Genomic DNA, 22,077 nt, shown 5'->3' on the forward strand with positions numbered 1-22,077 from the left:
TGCTTAAAGAGCACACTGGCTGTTCGCTCCTCTACAGTGTAAGTATTACTGGGCCAGTCTGTTGAGAGAATGGCCATGGTTGTTGAGGGACAACTACAGCTGTGTAGGAAGCCTATTTTGGCTCTTCTGCTTTTATCCATATTAAAGCTAACAGTTTGATATCCTTCAGCCTATCCCTTAATTGGCTTTGAACTTGTGCAGAGGACTCTCCTCAAGCAAAATGATAATTTTTGGTATCATTAATACAGGAGTTCCAACTAGAGCAGCTTTCTCCAAATTACAGCCAGCAAACCAAATCCAGGCCGGAATGAGAGACTTATTTTACATTCTTGGAGTCACAAAACAAAACTAAGAGTATGTAACAGAGACATATGTGGCCAACAAATCCCACAATACCATCTGGACCTTTACAGAAAAAAGTTTTCTAACTCTTGAAGTAGAGTAGAGAGGTGGTAGCTAGATCGTAGTTGGTGAAGAGTAAGTGGCATATAAGGAAATACAGAAGTTATCAGAACCTTAATCATAAACTAAAGGAGAATGTAGGGAGTAGTTAGAAGAAGGTACAATGCTGAATGAGTTTTTGTTATTGTTGTTTTAATAGGGAGGAAGGAGTCATTACAAAGGGAAAATCAGGAGCCAACCTAGAATCTAGGAGAAGATAAAATTAAGAACAAAAGTCGAGTGATAAGCTTTTGAAAACTTCAGTAACCTGCCTCTGCGACCTGAGAAGAGGGTTGAAGGAGACTAGATATGCGTCAACTTAAGTTAATATTTGGAAATTTATTGGAGTTAATGCCAGATTTTCTTTTAAAGAGAGGTGGGAAAAAAAATAAATAAAGAGAGGTGGATTCTGCCAGTGATGTGTTAGGTGACTCGGAGAGGAGTCCCGGCAGTTTCAAAAAGTAAATACTTTTGATGGACTCCTGGCCAGAGTTTAAAATAGAGCAATATATTTAAAACACCTATAATACACCACAAACAGTGGTACTGCAGTGGGTGGCTAATGAATGTTCTGCCTTTTTATATTCTCTAAAATGGTAATAAATAGTTAGAATTAAACACACTAAAATTAGAACTTCACAGAACAACAACAAATTGACAGTGATGATGATAACCAAAGATACATTGCTCTCATCACTCATTATTGTTTGGGATTAGGGGAGTCAGGTGTATTCTTAGTTCAGCACTGATAACTTTATTCAGCTGATAATACTGCTGATGAGAGAATCATTCAAGAAGGAGTAGTATGTTTTATATTAACTTTCCTTCTGATTTTAATGTGCTCCAAAATTACAACACTTTGAGTATATGTGACAGTAGTTCTTATTTTTATATTGGGAAAGTATGAATAGAAAGAGAACTTCTAACTCAAGTTCAGCTTTGTGACTTAGTAATAAACATTCTTCTGCCATTCTAAATTAATATGCATCTGACAGCCTCAATTTGTTTTTTATATTTTATTTTGCTTAAATGAACACTTAGGACAGATTTTATTTTTTAAGATTGTATTTATTTATTCATGAGAGACACAGAGAGAGAGAGGCAGAGACACAGGCAGAGGGAGAAGCAGGCTCCATGCAGGAAGCCTGATGTGGGACTCAATCCTGGGACTCCAGGATCATGTCCTGGTCTGAAGGCAGGTGCTAAACTGCTGAGCCAACCAAGGGCCCCCTAAAAAATATTTATAAATATAAAATGTGTGAAGTTGTTTTTTTTTTAAATTTTATTTAAATTCAATTAGTTAACATATAATGTATTATTGGTTTCAGAGGTAGAGGTCAGTGATTCATCAGTCTTCTATAACCCAGTGCTCACCACGTCACATGCCCTCCTTAATGTCAATCACCCAGTTACCCCAAACCCCCCACCAATCTCCCCTCCAGCAACCCTCAGTTTGTTTCCTATTATTAAGAGTCTTTTATGGTTTGTCTCCCACTCTGATTTCATCTTGTTTTATTTTTTCCTCTCTTCCCCTATGCGTGTCTGTTTTGTTTCTTACATTCCACACATATGATTTTTCTTTTTAACCACTGATGAATGTATATGAGGTTGCAGTATAATCACATGTTCTCAGGGCAATTAATACTATGTGAGATTCTGTTATTTGTACTAGTAGCAGCAATTTTGCCTTTCTTTTGGTCAGTGCTTATAGCCTGTCCTAGTTTATAATCAATTATGTTGAATACTGTAGTGACAGACAATATTTTATGCAGTATGCAAATAATATAAATGAAGGAAAATTAGCTGTGCTTTGAGATACAGGTTTATTATAATCTGTTCTATGTTCATAAAAAGCTAAATGCAATAATGACTAAGCCAGAGCAACTTCACTAATTCTCCTAATATTGGTTCCTAGAAGCTTTTCATATTCTTTCTTCCTGTTTCAATTTCATCTTATTGGTTAGTACAGAAAAGGGCAACCTTTATTTTTCTGGCTCTGTTAACAATCAGAAGAAGTTAGAGCCAGCCAAGACTTTGAATGCTATGCTTATTTTTCCCATTTGACTTATACCTGTGGGCCATTTGTCACACTGGTTGTTTTTCTCTAAATAGCCCACATCCCTTGGAATGCATTAAATGTCAGAACTCATCTATACCTGATTCTGATTATAATTTATTTGATACATATGACTACCTCTTAAATGGATATTTAAAAACATTGTTGAAGAACACATTAATTATGAGATAAAATGGTTCTATGATTAAATAAGTTTGGAAAATACATGGATAAAAGAAAAACGAGTTCTTTACTATATGACTTCATTGATACTTTAGTAAGGTCTGGGGAATGTCATGTTCTTACTTACAACGTTATTTGATCATGGAGAGTGTTTCAGTATAACATCTCACAGGAGCAATGTTCCCTAGAACACACTTTGCAGAATGCCAGATTGATGATTCCAGAATGTGCTATCACTTTGGCAGTAATTCTAACATTTATATTATTGCCTGTAATTGATTATAACTTTGCAGTACTAAAGGACTGTTTTATGTGTGCACATAGAGCCAAAGTCTTTTAAAGATTTAAAATGTCAAAAATTAGCCTATTATAAAACACTATTATTCTTGACTTGCTCTCCCTGACTTTCAAAATCCAATACATCATTGATTTGTTGCTTGTGCACTTACATAGCTTATTAGTCTCTCTTTCTGCCACCAACTGCCACAATCCAGAGTTTCATAAAGCTAGCTCCACTCATCCTCGAAAGTTCTCATCACCGCTAACAATTTTTCTAACAGACAAGTCTTATCCTATTTCTCTTTTCCTAGAACAGTTCTGATAAACATTATGTTTTCCATAAATGTTTGTGGGATGATTGAATGAACTATGCTTGCAAAACCAGGCAGGCTACCATAAAATGGTGTTTCACAGCACATAACACAAACATTTCATTTTGTTGAAATTACCCCAGAAATTTACTTAATCCAAGACAGAATTGAGACATATCCTCTCTTAAGAAATCCATGTAAGCCTACTTTTTTTTTTCTGTGACTGAAATCTTCTGATTACTAGGAATCACTGTTGCTTTACATTTAGAGGCAGTATTATGTGAAAAATATGTATCTTTAAACATTGGAAACGTTCAATGGTAGGACTCTTACAGTATGAGAGTCACATGAATATTGAGTTCCTCTGAGGCTATAGCAAACCCCTGTCTGCCATTTTACACCAACAAATCCATGCTAACATTTTATCATTCTAGAGCATTGAGTGCTTGAAATCACTCTTGCAGTTTAATTTGATATGAATTTTCTTGTTCTCTTTTTTCTGTTTGTTTTTCAAAAATTTCTTTGGCTGAATTTATATGGCTTGAATTGTATAAGTAAAATGTGCCTGTACTGTAACTAATTATATATGCTTGTTTTAATCCTGCAATATGAAAGAGTGATACAATAGACAGATGTGGTTATTTCCAGGGAAATCAGGAGTGTCTGCAACTGGGATTCAAGGTTTCTAATCATTTAGTTGAAAAGGGCTTCCCATCTTTTGATCATGTGTGTGGTTTGATCATGCATGGGGGAGGAGCAGGAGGACTGAAGAAGAAGGAGAACAAGAAATAGTTTCCTAGTAAGTGAAATAGAAGAATCCTGAACCATTTTTATGGAAGAGGTACTATTTGAATGTCCATATATCTTAGAGACTTTATAACACATGCAATATAGCTTTAAGCTACTTGCAATTTCAAATCTGTCTTTTTCACTTGTGTAATGTATAATTTATTATCAAATATATTCTATAATGAAAATTATTATATAATGTATAAATTTTTCTCAGAAGCAAGTTAGGTGCTTTTAAAAGTGATGAATTCTTGTAAGTCACAAAAGAGCAATATGGTATATTAAATCAATAATTTACTAGATGTGACCTGTGACTCCTTCAGTTTGAAAGAACTGCTGTACCTGACAAAGGTGCTGGTCCACTTCTAGTAAGTTACTTATGCCCTGATATAGCCTGATTGAATGTCACAAATCAAAAATCTGGGTATAGAAGGTGTTTGAAAGCTCTCTCTCTCATTGAGCCTTTTTTTTTTTTTAAGAAATGTCCTTTCATAACCCCTAAACTCTGGAATTGAATTTATAATGCAGACAGCTAATATTCCCACTACTGACTTTGAGATTAAAATTACTATTGCTTCTTCCCTCCTTTGTTTAAAACCTTGTTCCTAGTAAAAGAAATCTAATCATTCAGCCATTCATTTCATACTTCTCATCATGTCTCCTATATAAGCATTTCATTTTGTTTTTCTGTTAGATGATAAGCTTTCAATAAGGCTATTGTATCATAATGGTAATAAATATTCTTTAAATTATAAACTGTTACTCTAAGTAAGTTATTTATTTTGATTTTCATTTTCTTCTCCATTAGTTCTGATACATTCATATTTATTTATCTGGAAAATTAAAGGTAATATTGCTGTGAGCTTTCTATTGCCTCATCTGTTCACTTAAAAAAAAAACAAAAAACAAAAAAACAAAAGCAAAATCAGTCTTCACTATTTGTGAATTAATTTTGTATTATAGTCCCACAGTCCTGTTTAATACTAAAAAAATGCATCTCAATATTGTAATCAGTGGCTTGTAAACCATTTTAATCACTCACTAAGTAAACATAGTAGGATATGAGCTTCTACATCTGTCACCTCACTGATTGCCTGGACTCATTCATTTAATTTTGCTGGCTAGGAAGGCCTTCCCTTTATGCCCCAGTGCTCGATGAGTTATGTTCTCCATCAGAGTGTGTTCTTAGGAAAAGAAAAGTCATCCTATGATAAAGACCTGTGAATAGCTATATTCCTTGGATAGATTTGCCATGCTACCATATATAAATGCTACTATATATAAATGTTCATATATAAATGTTCATCTGTGATACCTATGTCACATGTTTTTAAACTCATTTTCATGATTGAGGTATAATTCACATACCATAAAATTCACCTTTTTAAAGTAATATTCATAAAGTTGTGTAACTAACCCTCTATCTAATTTTAGAACATTTCTGTCATCCCCAAAGGAATTCCTGTATTCATTACCAGTTATTGCCTATTTCCTATACTCGCAAGTCCCTAGCAATCTCAAAACTATGATTTTGTGGGAAACTGTATACAAGAAGATAAGTTCTTAAATGATTTTCATTGATTTATTGGTGTTTTGAATTCATTTTTATTTTTAAAAAGTATTTTATTTATTTATTTGAGATAGAGAGACAGAGCACAAGCAGGTGTAGGGGCAACAAGAGCAGGAGAAGCAGGCTCGCCACTGAGCAGGGAGCTCGACATGGGGCTGGATTCCAGGAACTTGGGATCATGACCCAAGCCAAAGGCAGACCTTAACTGACTGAGCCACCCAGGCATCCCAAATTATTGGTGGTTTTTTAAAAACTAAAGTTCCTTTTCATTGATTAGTTTCTTATTTCTAAGTAATTGGCTTAAGTGATGGCTATCTTTTATTGCTTAAAAAATTATTTTAATACAGCTAATATATTAGTACAAAATGAGGTTAGAGACAAAAAAATCCTCTGTGACAATTTATTACTTCTACCTGATTGCATCACAAACATTGATTTCTCAGGAACGTCTTCCCTATCTTCCAGACTCATTCAGAGGATCCAATCATATAGCATTCCATTACTTTTAGGACACTGATTGCCACTCATTTTATATTTATATAAAGCCACTTATTTATATGGACTTTTGATTAAGGTCTGTCTCTATCTCTTAAGTCAAAAATCTATTAAGTCAAAGTTTCCATGTCTTTATTTATACATTACTTATTTATACCTCTGGAGCCTAGCTTTTAATAAATACTTGTCATAAATATTATGAAAACTAAAACATACAATGTATTACTATCTTGCTACTGACCGAATGCATGGAATGTAAAGCTCAGATTTTTCAAATTGTTTATTTAGAGTAGCACAGCAAATGCTCTATAAAATCCAAAGCTTTGGAATCTACAAGATCTAGTTTTGAATTCCAGCTTCACTATTTACTGACTGAGTGGCCTTGGAAGAGAAGAAATTTTCTTTTTCTTTCTTTCTTTTTTTTTTTTTGAAAAGAAATTTTCAAATGAACTGGAACAGAAAATGTCTGATAGATTTGGTATATGGTGTGGGTCTAGACAAAATGAATTAAGAAACTTTCTGACCCCACAAATCTTCTGGAGGTGATAAAATGATGCCTTAGGAGGATGAACTAATGTCATTAATCCTGGGAAGGAATACAAAGTTTAGAGAAAGGGCAGGAAGAAACCTCTTTGGTGTTTCTGCCAAGCTCTTCCCTTAACAGAGAGAGAGAGAGAGAGAGAGAGAGAGAGATGTCATTTAGTGATTCTCCCCAGGGTATTGTTCTCTCTAGGAGGAGTGACTCTGATTTTTCTCTCTTCATTTTCCTAAGGATGAAGGGCAGAGTATTCCATCTCAAAGGCAGAGGGACCTACATATTCAATTCAGCTCTTTCCTCAAGGGGTGGTAGTAGGGCCTTGGGATCACTCTGCTCAGCTGTTAACAGTCAGTGTGGATGTGGTCATCTACTTCTTGGGACTCTTTATCCTTTAGAAATCTGGGGGTCAGGGTGGGGAGAGGGTTGGTGGGGGGACAAGAGCCAATGCTAACAGTGAAAAGGAGGAGAAATTGGTTCATCCTCTCCTTTTCCTTACAACGCAGGAGTTCTTTTTTCTTGTTTCATGAATTTGGATGGGGGAAAAATGTTTATGTTTTTCAATCCTTATGGATTTTTTTTTCTGACTGAATTTTGCCATTTCATTTAATTTCAAATGTAGGAAGCAAACCACTGGGACTTTGTCACCAATAGAAATTACAGATATTTTTTTTTTTAAAGATTTTATTTATCTATTTGCGTGCGCACTCAAGAGAACAAGTAGCAATGGGACAGGCAGAGGGAGAAGGAGAAGCAGGCTCCCCGCTGAGCAGGGAGCTCAACTTGGGCTCTATCCCAGGAGCCTAAGATCATGATCTGAGCTAAAGGCAGCTGCTTAATGGACTGAGCCACCCAGGTGTCCCCAGATGTTTATCACACTATAACTGTTGCAGATACCTCAAAATATTATTTGTGCTTATCACAGAGTAGTTATCAGATGTGATAGAACTTACAATTTAATGCAATAATTAGGAAGCAGTATATTATCACATCAAAATTTGTTTTTTCAATTATAAATTTTAAGTACTTGGATAACTGTGTTTCAATATAATCAGTGTATCTTTCATAGTTTATGTACTTTATTGTATTTTATATATGTATATTATATATTATATTTTGTACACCTAAAAAGATATTTTTAGGATGGGTTTATTTTTTGTGTGATGATGAATCCTATCTTAATTAGATTCCTCCCAAATGACCTCTTTTTACCCTTGTAATTTTTTGTCTTCTCTTTTTCTTAAGGGGCTTGGCTCAGAGATTATTGCTTTGGCCTATGTAGATCTGGAGAATATTAGATGCATTGAAGGATCCTTTCCTTCTTGCTCTTTTGTCTCTCTTCCTAACATGTCAATTCTTCCCTGAATCAGAAAAGTCCTAAAACTCAGATTAAGAATGTGGGGAGAAAACCCTTATCTTGGGGGTTGGCTTAGGCTTGAAGCTATTTAGAACTTCAGTATGGTTCAGATTTACTCACTAACTCTCCCAGATAGTTCAGTCTAACTGACTGTTTTGGGGATTTGGGATTAAGAACCAAATTCCCTATTGCACAGAGATCTCTGTATTGTCTCCTTTTATGTGTATATCTTGAAGTGAATGGCTCACTGGCTGAATGTAGTGTAGAATGAAATTTTCTGTTTAATAAAGGGGAGGGAAGTGGTAACCTCCTTTAGGGTGCCTCTTTTAAAACATAATAGGCCTAATCTTTTGATTTTATAATACAAGACTGCAGGCCTTCTGGAAACCTACTTTAGAAGTTGACTAGGGGTTCTTACAAAGTAGAGTCATAAGTTATACAGAGACAAGATACATCAGTGTGTCTCTCAAAGAGATAAAAGAAGAGTTATTTGTTCTTTATAAATTTGTATAAGATTCGGTCTGGTCTTTGTACTATTTTTCATAGACAGTCTGCAATGTTCATTATATTCCAAATATGCTTATTCAATAATAAATCCACTTTCTTTCTTTCTAGGTTTTGTGGATTTATTTTTTTTAGTAGGATATTTGTTTCTCCAGTAGAAGTAAAGATTTAACTATCCTTTGATATGTTGTCTTATTCTCTTAATACCATTCCTTAATACAATTTGAGTTTCAACATGCTTATGAATAGTTACTCTTATATACTCTGTCTGTAGGGAGGGAATTTCTGAGTTGACTCAATTTCATGCATCAGTAAATTATTTTTCCGTAAAAATTGGTGACACATTAGGGAGGCATGTTTGAAGTTTGACTTAAATATAAACTATATGGTGGTAGAGAGCAGGGGTTTTTAGCACAATGAGAGGCCAAGCAACTTCTCATCTGGAGACATGGCATAGTGGCTGAGGTGCCAAAGAGAGAAAAAATAAAAATGGTTTAAATATGAGCTCCAAGTCAGTGGTCACAAGAAAATATGCTCTGAATTATAGGCATTGATTTGCAAACAAATTGCTTCTTACATAGGGGACTCTACATAGTAGCTCCAGAATTCATAGTAGCAGGGATTTATTTATAACAATGTTAATGATTCTCTAGACTAGCATGCAGGAGGCCAACTGGAGTGATAATGTAAGTAAGAGTGCCTGGAAATAGCAGGTGCTCAATCACATTAGCTTCCCTTCCCATTTCATTTTAAATACTACTACCCATCCCCTACCCCCATATGAAAAGGAAACATGCCTTGGTTTTATCTGAATACTATTTTAAGTTTTTATTTTTATTTATTTTTATTTTTTAAAAGATTTTATTTATTTATTCATGAGAGACACAAAGAGAGGTAGAGACATAGGCAGAGGAAGAAGTGGGCTCCCCCCGGGGGGAGCCTAATGCACAACTCGATCTCAGGACCTCAGAACCATGACCTGAACCAGTTAGATGCTCAACCACTGAGCAACCCAGGTGCTCCTCAAACTACTTTAAGTTTTTAAAATAGAAAATAGATTTGGGGCACCTGGCTGGCTCAGTTGGTAGAGTATGTAACTCTTGATCTTGGGATCATAAGTTAAAGACCCTGAATGGGCCTTAGGGCTTACTTAAAAAAAAATAGAAAATACATCATACTTCTTTGTAGAACATGGCTCTGATACATAATCTCTATACGATATCTGTGAACAAAATTCCTGTGTAGCTAACGAAAGGCAGATATTTGATGATACTCAGAAATAATTTACCACTAGGCCTTTGTTTTATGAATCTTTCATCTACATCCTTTAATTATATCACATATTTAAATGGCATCAAATGCTAAATGGCTCAGCATATTAGATTACATAATGTCTATATGCATTTATAATGCAATGGGACTCTAGACTTGTTTCAAATCTCAAAAAAAAAATTATAAACCTCAAGGACATTTGGAATAAGAGAATAGCCCAAGGCAAGCCATATCATTTAAGCAGAAGATCTGGAATAAAAGTTGAGTTATCTACTTCTTCATGCACTAAAGCAATATGATTTAATTAAAAGTAGGTCATATGAGGTTACTAATGAGATAACTGTAAAGTTGGAAAGCTATAATTATAAAATAAACTTTTTATTTTTTAGTTTGTTTGTTTTGAACTTTCTCATCAGTTGATAATGCAAAAGGGTTCTCCTTTTAAGAGCTTTTATCATTCCACACAGAGTTGGAAGTTGAAAAATGAATGGTGCCAGATGAAAACTAGATATCTAATCTTAGCACTCACGTGTATGTACTTTGGACAGACTTAGAGTTATCAGAGCCTGAGTTACTTAATCTTTTTTTCTCCCTAAAATCTAGGACTTACATTAGCATGAGAAAAACAAAGGGATTGAAAATAATGGTGCAGATGTTCCAAAGAACTAACACTGACTATATCTGTTAGGGTATTTGCATTCTTTGTAAAGTTCTGTTTCAAAGGAAATCCAAAAATGTATTTCAGATGAATATGTTCAATAATCATTGGTAGGAATTTACCTTCTCTTAATTCTCATATGTAGCTTGGAGGAAGAGTTCAGAACTAAGTGGAGAACCCAAAATATCACCACTTATTTTTGATGCCATGCATCCATTCATGAAACATTTAACCATTTGTGATATGCCATAATTGTTAGACTCCAGAGACACAAAAAGATCAATGCAAGGTCATTTGTAGAATTAATCAACCTACCTATAGGGCAGTGAGTAAGCCTGGACTCCAAAACATGACTGGTAGGCAACTATGACTTTGAGCAAGTAACTGAACCTGTCTTTGTGTCTTAGTTTCCTTATCTGTAAAGTGAGAATATCAGTAGTCCTTAATTCATGGTGTTGTAGTTAAGGCATAAAATAAATGTGTACAAAACTTCAAACTGTTCTAAACACAGATAAGTTATTATCTTTTATCAGTCCTCTCTATGGGCTTGTCCTGTTGTGCTGCTTGAAATTCTGTCTACTTTCCCTGGTTTGCTCTAGCTTCTACATGTTTATAAATGTTCAACCCTAAGTGTGAAACACACCAGCTCCTTATGTCTTGTACCTCACCTGATTCCTTCTTATTTATATTTTTAAGACTCAGTTCATGTGTCACTTTCATAAGGAAGACTTCCCCGATTTCTCTTTTGTAATTAGGTCAGGTGTACCTCCATGCTGTGCTCACAACACTCTGTTTTTATTTCTAGTAGTGAACCTTACCTGTCTTTATCTCATCTGATTATAAATTCTCTAAGGACAAGAACCATATTGAATTCATAGTTAGTGCAGGACCAGGCATATAATTGGTACCTTTGAATGCCTGAAAAAAAGGAATGTGAGATACCATCTGTTCTTGAAAATAACTGATTCTTTAACAGTACAAATATCTTTATTCTTAGGGTTTTATTATTATAATTAACTATCAGTTGAATGCTCACTGTATGCTGTAGCATGGAAAAGATCAAGAAAACTGCAATGATCCAGTTATAAAAGAAATAAATCATGGGAATGTAATGTAGAGTATAATGATATAGTTAATAATACTGTCTTGCATATTCGAAAGTTGCTAAGAGAGTAGATCTTAAAATTACTTATCATAAGAAAAAAATTATAAACTGTATGGATGTTAACTATACTTATTGTGGTGGTCACTTCACAATATATACAAATATAAAATGTTATATACCTAAAACAAATATAATGATATATGTCAATTATATATGTCAATTATACCTCAATTTAAAAAATATTGTATTAGTACTATGGCTAGTATTCTAAAATTTAATGATTTACTTTTCAAAGTTCTAAGGTTTTAAAATAACTGGGGCTCCACACACACTAGAAATATCTTTACTGAGGGTCTATTGCTTCAACTTTAGATATAGGATTCCATCCTAGAAGCTTTAGGGAGCAAGGGGGAAGGTAAACTGGAATGTTTTTCTGTTAATTAGACAAGTGATCATATGCCTAAAGGAAATCTGAGAGCTTCATCAGAATGCTGGGGAAAAAGTATTCGGACAGAAAGGATAGCAAGTGCAAAAGCCCTGAGGCAGAAATGTGCACGGGACTTTCAAGAAACATCTAGGCCTTTGTTGCCCAAAGAGTTTAGTAGAGAAGGAGAATAGTAAAGAGGTCAGAGTATATATAGGCAGATTAAGTAGAACTTCATATTATAAGATCTGGGAGTTTCTTTGGATTTAGAAAGCCAATGGTGGATTTTGATATAATTTGATATATGTTTTTATATATATTTTTTTAGTTTTTAAGAATATTTTATTTACTTGTATATTTATTTAGAGAGAGTATGTGTGTGAGCAGGGAAAAGGTCAGAAGGAGAGAAAGAGAGAGAACCCCAGACTCTTGGGCTGAGTGCAGAGTCCAACACAGGGCTCAATGCCATGACCTAGAGAGCATGACTTGAGCCAAAATCAAGAATAAGATGCTCAGCCAACTGAGCCACCCTCAAGCCCCAAACAGACATATGTTTGACAGATTACTTTGTTGTGTTCCTAAGAGATTTTATCAGGAAACATGGGAAAGAGAAATCTAGCCAGGAAAGAGGCCAAGAGATAGTTGGTGCCCTAGATCAGGGCAGTGGTGTGTTTACCTAAACAACTACAATGGCATTAGATAAAATAAATCAAGTAATGAATATTAAGGGAAAAATAGAGAACCTGTCACTATTTGTGTTTCATTACCTTTACATAATATTGAGTCATTTTATGGATAAGAACAATAGGACTTCCATTTTAATCCAATGTGTCCCTAGATCATTAAAGTAACACAGAGTTCCAATAGATACTTTTCAAAGTGTGAAAAAGAGGAAGAGAAGAAATTATTTTCCAAACACACTTTTATTTTTTTATCACAAACTGAATTGCAGGTACGAATATTCTGTTCTGCTATCATTTAATACATGTGACTTTCTCATGAGATAAACTGCAGGGTTTCTCATCACTGAGCAGGACTTACCACAGGATATTATCATTTTGGATCTACTTCTGACAAATACAATTTCCCAGTGTTCAACATAAGCTCTTGAAACTATTTTCTTCAGATTTAAAATGTACAAATCTAAAACCAAGATTTTTTTTTAAAAAACTATCTTCTAAAACAGACAAACTTTGTAAATTCTTATGGTTCAGTTCAGGTTAAAAATATTTACGAAGAGCCTGATTGTATAAATTAATGCGTTGAATGCTAAAAAGTTATATGCAGCCAAAAAATCTTTATGAGCTTCCAGAGTGAAATATTATAATAAAAAGCAAAATACCACATTTCAAGAGTTTACAAAGTATGGTCATGTTGCTGTTTACTTTTATGTAAAAAATAAAATAAAAAGCTTTCTGTATTTTGGCACTTAGAGATCATGGTCTAATTGCCAACTCCATATTTACACACTCTAAAGCGAAGGCTATCCGTCAGTCTAAATTTCCTGCCTATGTTCTCAGAGACAGTTGTTTTAAGAACTAAATTTTTTATCATTTTACTGCATGGTAAGAAAAAATAAACAGTAGCAGATCCTGACAATCTAATTTTCAAAATTAATGAAATTTAAAATATAGGCACACAAAAATAATCTGTAATACTGAAGAGAAAGAGATATTACTAGAAGACTCAGCTAAGGAATAGCAGAATAGGGTGGGGGGTATAGAGCAGGTGATCATTGCTTTAAATCTTTAAATGGCAAATTATATTATTTTCTTAGTTATCACATGTATACTTTACTTCGATAAAAATGCAAAATTTAACTTAATTAAAAATTTATCCTTATGAACAAGAAATCCTCTGGCTCAATTGTACATGCTTTACTCACTAATTTTGGCTTTCAAAGTACTAAATTATTAAATATGAAAGTCAGCCAATTCTGTATATTTTGGATTTCTGTATAATTACTATGAGGGAAAACAGATACATGTGAACCTGATCAAGAAACTAAAATATATTAAGCTCTCCTTAGTATGAGACAGTAACAGCTTCAGAACCAAATGTTTGTATTATTTATTTATATTTTATATTTTATTTATTTATATTTTTATAGTAAGCTCTAGGCACAATATGGGACTTGAACTTAAGACCCCAAGATTGAGTTGCATGTTCTACCAACTAAGTCAATCAAGAGCCCCCAGAACCAAATGTTTTAAATAAGTTACTTGATATATTTCTCCTAACAACCTTACAAATTATACAATATTATCTCATGCTTAGATACACAAAACAAATTGTGTAAGGTCACGTAGCTGATTTTAGATTTTTTCTTTTGTTTTTAAATCATCGGTTATAGTTAAATAATTTGGTTCTAAAACTTGGCCCTTTTTTCCTGTCTCCTATACTAGAAATTATCAATTGTGGTCATATTTTTAACATTAATGTATCTTGATTTTTTGTATATCATAGATTCTTATGGAATAACTTTGTTTTCCATAATATCTTGGCATTATGGGTAAAAGTCTAGTTGTATCCAACTAAATTGATAGTGAAGATTTTCTTTCTTAAGACATTTTAAAAATACTAAATATTTGTGTTATTTTTAGGAGTGAATGTATATCCATTTATTAACATTAATAACTTAGATTTAATGTTAAAATGACAGAAGAATACTAGTTCCACTAAAAGATAACATGTAATGCAAAGTGCAATGCATGTTTCCAGTGCTGAGATTCTTTTTAGAACACTTTGGAAATAGGGACACCTGGGTGGCTCAGCAGTTGAGCATCTGCCTTTGGCTCAGGTCATGATCCTCGAGTCCTGGGACAAGTCCCACATCGGGCTTCCTGCATGGAGCCTGCTTCTCCCTCTGCCTATGTCTTCACCTCTCTTTCTCTCTCTGTGTCTCTCATAAATAAATAAATAAAATTTTAAAAAATCACGTGTATTAATATGCCAGTATTTACTGGCACATTTACTAGACCCTCTGTATGTATTGTGATTAATTGAATCTTCACAATAACTTATTGAGTTAAAAACAATTATCCAATTTTAGTGATCTAAAAATCAAGGTTTGGCTTGCAGATGATGTAGTAAGAGGAACTGAACTCAGGTCTACTCTTCCCTCTGCTTTGCCTGTAGATATGACTATCCAACCAACCTGAAATATACTTAATTAGGTTACAATTGATTCCATGAAATATTTTGGTTCAGAAAGACTATGTATATATTATGACATATTCCATCCTGAAATTAATATTTCTATGACCTATCAATATAGAAACCTATTGGAAAGAAACAGGATCACTTTAGGCAAGGCATATTCTTAGTGAATGCATACTATACTCTGGTGCTGCTGTCTCTTTCAGTAAGTCATTGAAAAGCATGTATTTATTTAATACTTTACCCCAGTGATTAACACCTATCCTTTTGATCTATGGTTTTCTATGTCCTTTGGTTTTTCTCTGTCAGGATTTTGGTTATTTCTTGTTTGGCTCCTGGAAATTTTCCATGTTATTTTAATGAATTTTCTGGCTATATACAGATTTCTCTTTTGCATTGCTCTGAATTTTAAGACAATATCATCCCTCTTTATCTTAGGCTTTCTATAAACTTTCCTGCCATCGATTTTTTTTTTCTCTTTGGCATAATTAAGCCCAAAGTATATTTCTCCTTTTATTCCCTTTATCCTCTGACAGATGAAACCATCACTTCAAGAATTAACTGGCTGTTCTATTATTAACAGAATGATCATTTAATAGATATGTACCTTTTCTTTATTTCTTATTACAATATTTTGAAGTAAAGAATTTCAATTATCCCATTTTAGAGATGAGAGACTCTAGAGAAGTTAAATGGCCTGTGTAAGTCAGATAGCATACACATATATTCTAATATGCGAAAACATTATTAGGAAATTGAGGAAAAAATACTGTGTGTAACAGACACCAAAAATCCATAATTTTAATCATCATATCAAAATTGTTGCTTTTTTTCACTGAAATTCATAGTAAGAAACATACATTATTTCATTGCAAATATACACATACACATCTACATGTATATGTACACCCCCACACACACCACATGGGTATATTCATTGTATTTTATTTATCTCTTTCTATATAAAGCTGAGAATGTTCCACAAAATGATGTTTATCCTTACTGTGTTCTTTGAATTATAATATTTTTCTCTTCTTTTTATGTATTTATCTTTTATTTTATTTTATTCAACATTATTGCAATTATTAAGATGCTGGTCACGACCCATTGAATTGATTTTATGACTCACTGGTGGTGACCCATAGTTTGGAAAATTTGCCCTAGATGATATCATCTCATGTCAATTTTGTACAATGTTTTAGGATCATTCAGCTGACTAGGGAGTCTGTGGTAACTTTCCATAGTGATATCATTGTTTCTCTCTCCTTACTGAACCTTTTTTTTTCCACTGTATATCCTCATAGAGTTGTATGCAAGCATATGATTTTTAACATGCAATATAATTTTATTTAATTATAAAATCCATTTTCAAAAGCTTGAAATAAAATTTTCCATGGTCTGCAATTGGTCTATATACATTGCTTTATTTTAGAATACTGTTTTTCATTAAAATAATTTTTAAACCTCTGTGTTGGACTTTCTTTTTAACACTCAGATACGGATTTTGGAAAGGCCACAGGTCACTAGTTCCATGAAGTGGCAAACTGGTCCTTGTTTCAAAAAATCCTCCTGATATTTATCTAGAAATATATATTCATGAACCACCATCATCACAATCTGCTCCACTGTTAACTGAGGACTCCCACAGTGTTCACTGGATCAACTTTTCAAAATTCTGAATGGGCTATTCATTTACTGTGGCTAAACGTTTAGCAAATTCCACTCTCTATGTGAGGATGATGTCTTTGTTTCTGGTGCTCCTTAGGAACTTCCTTAATCTCAAAAACATTAAGTCTCTTCCCCTTGAATATATTTTTCCTAAAACATTTTCTAAGATCAACATTCTTTTCCTGGTTATGATCACTGTCAATTCCTGCATCAAACTGAATCTAATGCACTGGTCCATACCAACTCTAGGTGTGGTAAGTATGGCAACTTGCATATCTGATATTTTGTTTTGAAACTAACTTTAGGTCTTCCTCCATTTTACTGTGTCCTTGAGCCTTCCCCCTGCTGCTAGAGCTGCCTCAGAAGCTCTAACATGTCTGTCACTTTTAGGCAACCTTAATTTTGAGGAGAAATGTGTAGTTTGGATAAAGATTTATCACCAGTTCTTGATAATATTTAAGTCACTGCATTTCTCTATTTTGTTGAAATCTCACTTTCAGTGTGTTCATTCTTCATTTACTCAGCCAATATCTTCTGAGCACCTAATCTTTTCAGGCATACCTCTAAGTCTTGAACACAGAATAGAACAGGCAATATACCCTTATGCTCAGAAAGCTTGCTTAAATAATGCGTGCAGTGTGTTAGAGACACCTGGGAATATCAGCTCTTTGCCAAAACCATTTATTTAATGAATCCAATTTAAAAATCCCTGATAAAAATCTCTGCATGGCTTGTATGTTAAGTGATTGGTTTTTAAAAATATAGAAATGGCTTTAAATATTTCCTGATTCTATCTAATAGTATAAACTCAGCAAAACAAAACAAAACAAACAAACAAAAAAACAAAAAACAAAAAAACAATGTGTCTTACCGTGACAACTTGGTAAGGCTCTATTCCATCCAGGTCTTCCATCATCTCCCATGATACAAGTGAGCGTCGAATAACCTTGAAGAACATATCCAGCATCACAGTAATAGGTGACCGTTGACCCTAATTTATAATCCATTCCAAGTCTGGTACCATTCATTATATTGCCTGGATCAAAGCAGGATTCTCGAAGTTTTGCTGAAAAATAATGTTGATATAAAACGGATTGTTTTAAGATACTATTTTCTTTGAAACCTTTAATATTTCTTCATTTCTATTTCTAAACAGATGGAAAAGTACCAGCACTCTTTCTGCTCTGCTGGAGGACTCATAATACAAAGTAGCCCATAATCATATCTGACATTTTGCTAATTCATATTGAAAAGTAAGAGAATAAAAACTTCATCGGTTTCTTCATTAAGATTAGTATCTAATATATAGTCAAACATAGGGTTTTAGAGTTTATTATCAATTATTATGTATTATCATCCATGCATAAATATTTCAAATGAATTATTGTGAAAAGAAGCAGGACTTCTTTCTTAATTTAATATTGCTTTATTTAAAAGCTCTTCACCCAAATAATGTAGACTCATTCCATGTGACTGAACCGAGAAATGATACTACTGCCTATGTTGAGCTCAGTTCATTTCACCACTGGAAGGAAGGCACAGGTAGAGACACTTTTCTCTATCCTGAAATCATTTTGTGTAATCTCTCTCCTCTTTCTATCAGAGGTCTCCCCATTACAAAATAGCAGCAAAATCTTTATGACATCCAAACAACGATCATTTGGGCTGAGAGTCTATGTTAAAGTCAGGTACTTTTAAAGCTAACACTAACAGACACGTTGAAAATTAAGTCCATTCACAACAAAGGAACTCTAAGTTTTCTGTTCATCCAGATAGTGAACTAAAGAGAGTGCCAGAACATTTTAAAAATGTGTAGAGAAACAGAAAGATCAGTTCATCCATTTTGGGGAATAAGCTCTAAAACAAATTGTTGTTAACAGATCTGGGCAATGCCTTAATATTTCCATTTTATCATTATTATTAGAGATTCGTTAAGAAATAGTACAAAAATGTAAGGGCCATCACAGGTTCAGTATAACAAATGTGATTTTCTACATCAGAATTTATTTTATGTTAATGGGAAGCCAGGAGGTGGGTGTATCTCTGAGTATGACTCATGGGATCACTGAAATTTAAGTCAACAATATTTTACTGTTTGGTTATCATTGAAATTATGTTATTGTAATATATCCAACTCTGATTAATTACCACAGTGGAAATATATTTCTTCCATGCATAAAACTTTACAAAGTTCAAAGTACTTCAAGATTCACAGGAAATGAGGAGAAATTCATGCTTTAGAAAGAACACAGGTTTCTCCCAAATCAACTAAAGAGGAAATGACAGAATCAAACATTTAAGTGATTTCAATAAACTATCAGAGGAATGAAGTTCTGCTTTCTTTCCTTCCTTCTTTTTTTCCAATAAGTACGTAAGAGCCCACACTATCCAACAAACTCTGGAAATACAGCAGTGGATAATCAGAAAATATTCTGGCCAACATGGCATTTACAGTTTACTAATCATATTAAATAAATGCTTGTAACTGTAATGAATATGGAACAAGGAGAAGCATTCTGGAACCTTCCTGAAGAATTGACATCTAAGCTCGGCACTGAGAGAAAGGAGCAGACTAGGAAAAGAGAGATGAGTACTGTGAAGAGGACAAGTGTGCAAGTCGAATAAACCTGATACCTGAATTTCAATACAAAGCTAAATGACTTGATCTTCTCCCAAGTGCACGTACACATGTGCACACACATGAAATGTGCACCGTACATATTGCATTCAGAATTCACAATAAAATTCATTTATCAATCCAACAAACCATATTTCTTCCTTGGTAGTAAAATATTCACATGACACCATTTTCCTAAAAGAACCAGCAGTGTGAATACTAAATTTGGCTACTAAGCATTAATGGAACTTTAGTTAGTTACAAGAGTTGGTGGTTGTTTATTTTTAAAAGGAAAACTGCACTTTGAGCCTTTTCTTAAGCAAGCAGGGAAACAAACATAACTTTTAGGCAGATCAGAAACCTAGCATTTATAGCTGGCCCTCGTGAAACTGAGAACAGTCTCTTAAAGGCAAAGGAAGAATTAAAATTACTGTTTAAAAGGATTCACCTCTTTGGCAAGTGTAACCACCTAATATTATCTTTGAAAAGTTTGCTTTTTCCTTCTTTAAAGTTTTCCCAGTAGTTTCAGTGACATATCAGTGAATCTAATAGACAAATGTCCTACTTTTTGAGGAAAGGGAAACATGCTTCTGCAACAATTTTATATTGCTAGTCTCATTTTGAGAGGATTCATTTATCTCATTACTGTGTTCACATACTATGTCAAATCCTCAGTGAGTAGCTTTCTATGAATGATATTGTCCTTGTATATTTCCAGATATGCCACAGCAATTATCCGGAGATTTTGATAACACCTGGAGAATCCTTATGCAAAGGTCTAGGCAGTAGATGGAAAGGTGATTTGAGTTTTGAAAAAAATTGTGAGGCAGACAGGTTGATAGTATTCTATTTATTAATAATTAATTTTATTGCCTTCACAGTAGTGTGTCTACTGAAGATATCCTAGGCAAAAGACTCCCTTGCCTTATATCCTCCAAATAAAGCATGTAAAGTGTAAGTACAAGCAATAAAGCTTAGATCTTATCTATGGTATTTAAAAAAAAATTACAAAACATTACTATTTAGAATTTTTCCACCAGCAACTTAAGTATCCTAAATTTTTATTTTAATGAAAAAAAAAAAGAATTAGAAAGCCAAAAACTGTGCCTTGAAGAAGATTCAATTGGAAAAATTAAAGTTGTATCATGTTCTTGTTTCCATTTTATTCCTGAAAACAGATGTTGAGATTTTATATATTATATATACATATAAAATAAGTATATCTATAACTCTATGAAGTTTTTTGTCATATGTTGCACAAGACATAGTGATAATTATGCTTATTGTATTCAATGTGATGATTGATTTACTAATATTTTTTTTTCTGGGAGAAAAAGAACTATAAATATTTTTATTGTTAAAGGAATTTTACTTCAAAATTTATTACTACATAGAGCTATAAGCTCATGAAGAGACCATTATTATAAATAATGTCAGTCTATGCATAATGAAAAGTAGTTAAATGTTACTTTTGGTTTTGAAGGGTGACCAGAGTATATAATATCCAACTGCTTGTAATTTCCAGGATAGTGGACATCTGTGGTTGGGCATATACCAGCTAGCATGAGGTCAGCAACTAGGAACTAAACTCCCTTCAAAATGTATATGCATTATATTTCGTTCAAGTGATCATAATCATTCCCAAGAGGCCTTCCTATTGAAAGCACAAGAGTTCACATAGGCCAGATGTCCGAGAGGACTTTTAGAGAATAAGTATAAGCCACGCATGTATCTCTTTTATTTTGGAAAGTATTTTTGCAATGGAAATTAAATGATTGCCCTCAGAATACTTCAGGGTAACATTGAAATGTAATAAGTTGCTCTGTGTAAAAATATATATCTTAATTTAAATTGGTATATTAATTTAGAAGGTAATTTATGATACTTTTAAGGTTCTTAGAGCAGGTGGCTAACTTATACTGTATATAAACAGCTAGTAATAAGTCTTCCACTATATATATTGGTGTGCATAAATTCACATCCCCTGCCAGCTAAAGCACAGCTGCCAGGAGGTCCCCTTCAGTAGCACAAAGCTGTATTTATTTTCTCTCCATCAAAATCAATTTATTTTGTTAAAAGAATACAAATATTACTACTATATGAGTCACATTTGTATAAATGTTATAATTATGAATATTTAAGACATACTTATTAACATTATAATCTAAAATGGTCTTAATATTGAAATAATGCAAATGAGAGCACTGTTTAAACTCTAAATATTTATTCAACTGTAAATGTGTTAATACAGTATCTCATTGAAATTACAAGGAAGACTAAGCCTGATTTAAACTCTTCATGACACCGAAGTTCCTTCCACAGTTTGGCTATTGATGACATTGCTGTTATAAACATTGGGGTGCAGGTGTCTCAGTCTTTCACTGCATCTGTGTCCATCAACAGATAAATGGATAAAGGAGCTGTGGTCTATGTATACAATAGAATATTACTCAGCCATTAGAAACGACAAATACCCACCATTTGCTTCGACGTGGGTGGAACTGGAGGGTATTATGCTGAGTGAAGTAAGTCAATTGGAGAAGGACAAACATCACATGGTTTCACTCGTAAGGGGAATACAAAAAAATTGTGAAAGGGATCATAGGGGAAAGGAGAGAAAATGAGTGAAAATATCAGTGAGGGTGACAAAACAT

At 33.6% G+C, this 22,077-nt stretch overlaps 1 protein-coding gene across 3 annotated transcripts in view; it reads right to left on the reverse strand.

Annotated features, from left to right (window-relative positions):
* CSMD3 (CUB and Sushi multiple domains 3) overlaps positions 1 to 22,077 on the reverse strand; it is a 1,184,516-nt gene that overhangs the window by 236,565 nt on the left and 925,874 nt on the right. For all 3 annotated transcript variants that reach the window (XM_055314112.1, XM_055314111.1, XM_055314109.1), the window contains one exon: positions 17,678 to 17,872. In XM_055314112.1, the coding sequence (XP_055170087.1) occupies positions 17,678 to 17,872 (195 nt within the window). The remainder of the gene's footprint in view (positions 1 to 17,677; positions 17,873 to 22,077) is intronic.

This window comes from Nyctereutes procyonoides, unplaced genomic scaffold (genome assembly GCF_905146905.1).
Source record: "Nyctereutes procyonoides isolate TBG_1078 unplaced genomic scaffold, NYPRO_anot_genome, whole genome shotgun sequence".
Lineage (NCBI taxonomy): Eukaryota > Metazoa > Chordata > Mammalia > Carnivora > Canidae > Nyctereutes > Nyctereutes procyonoides.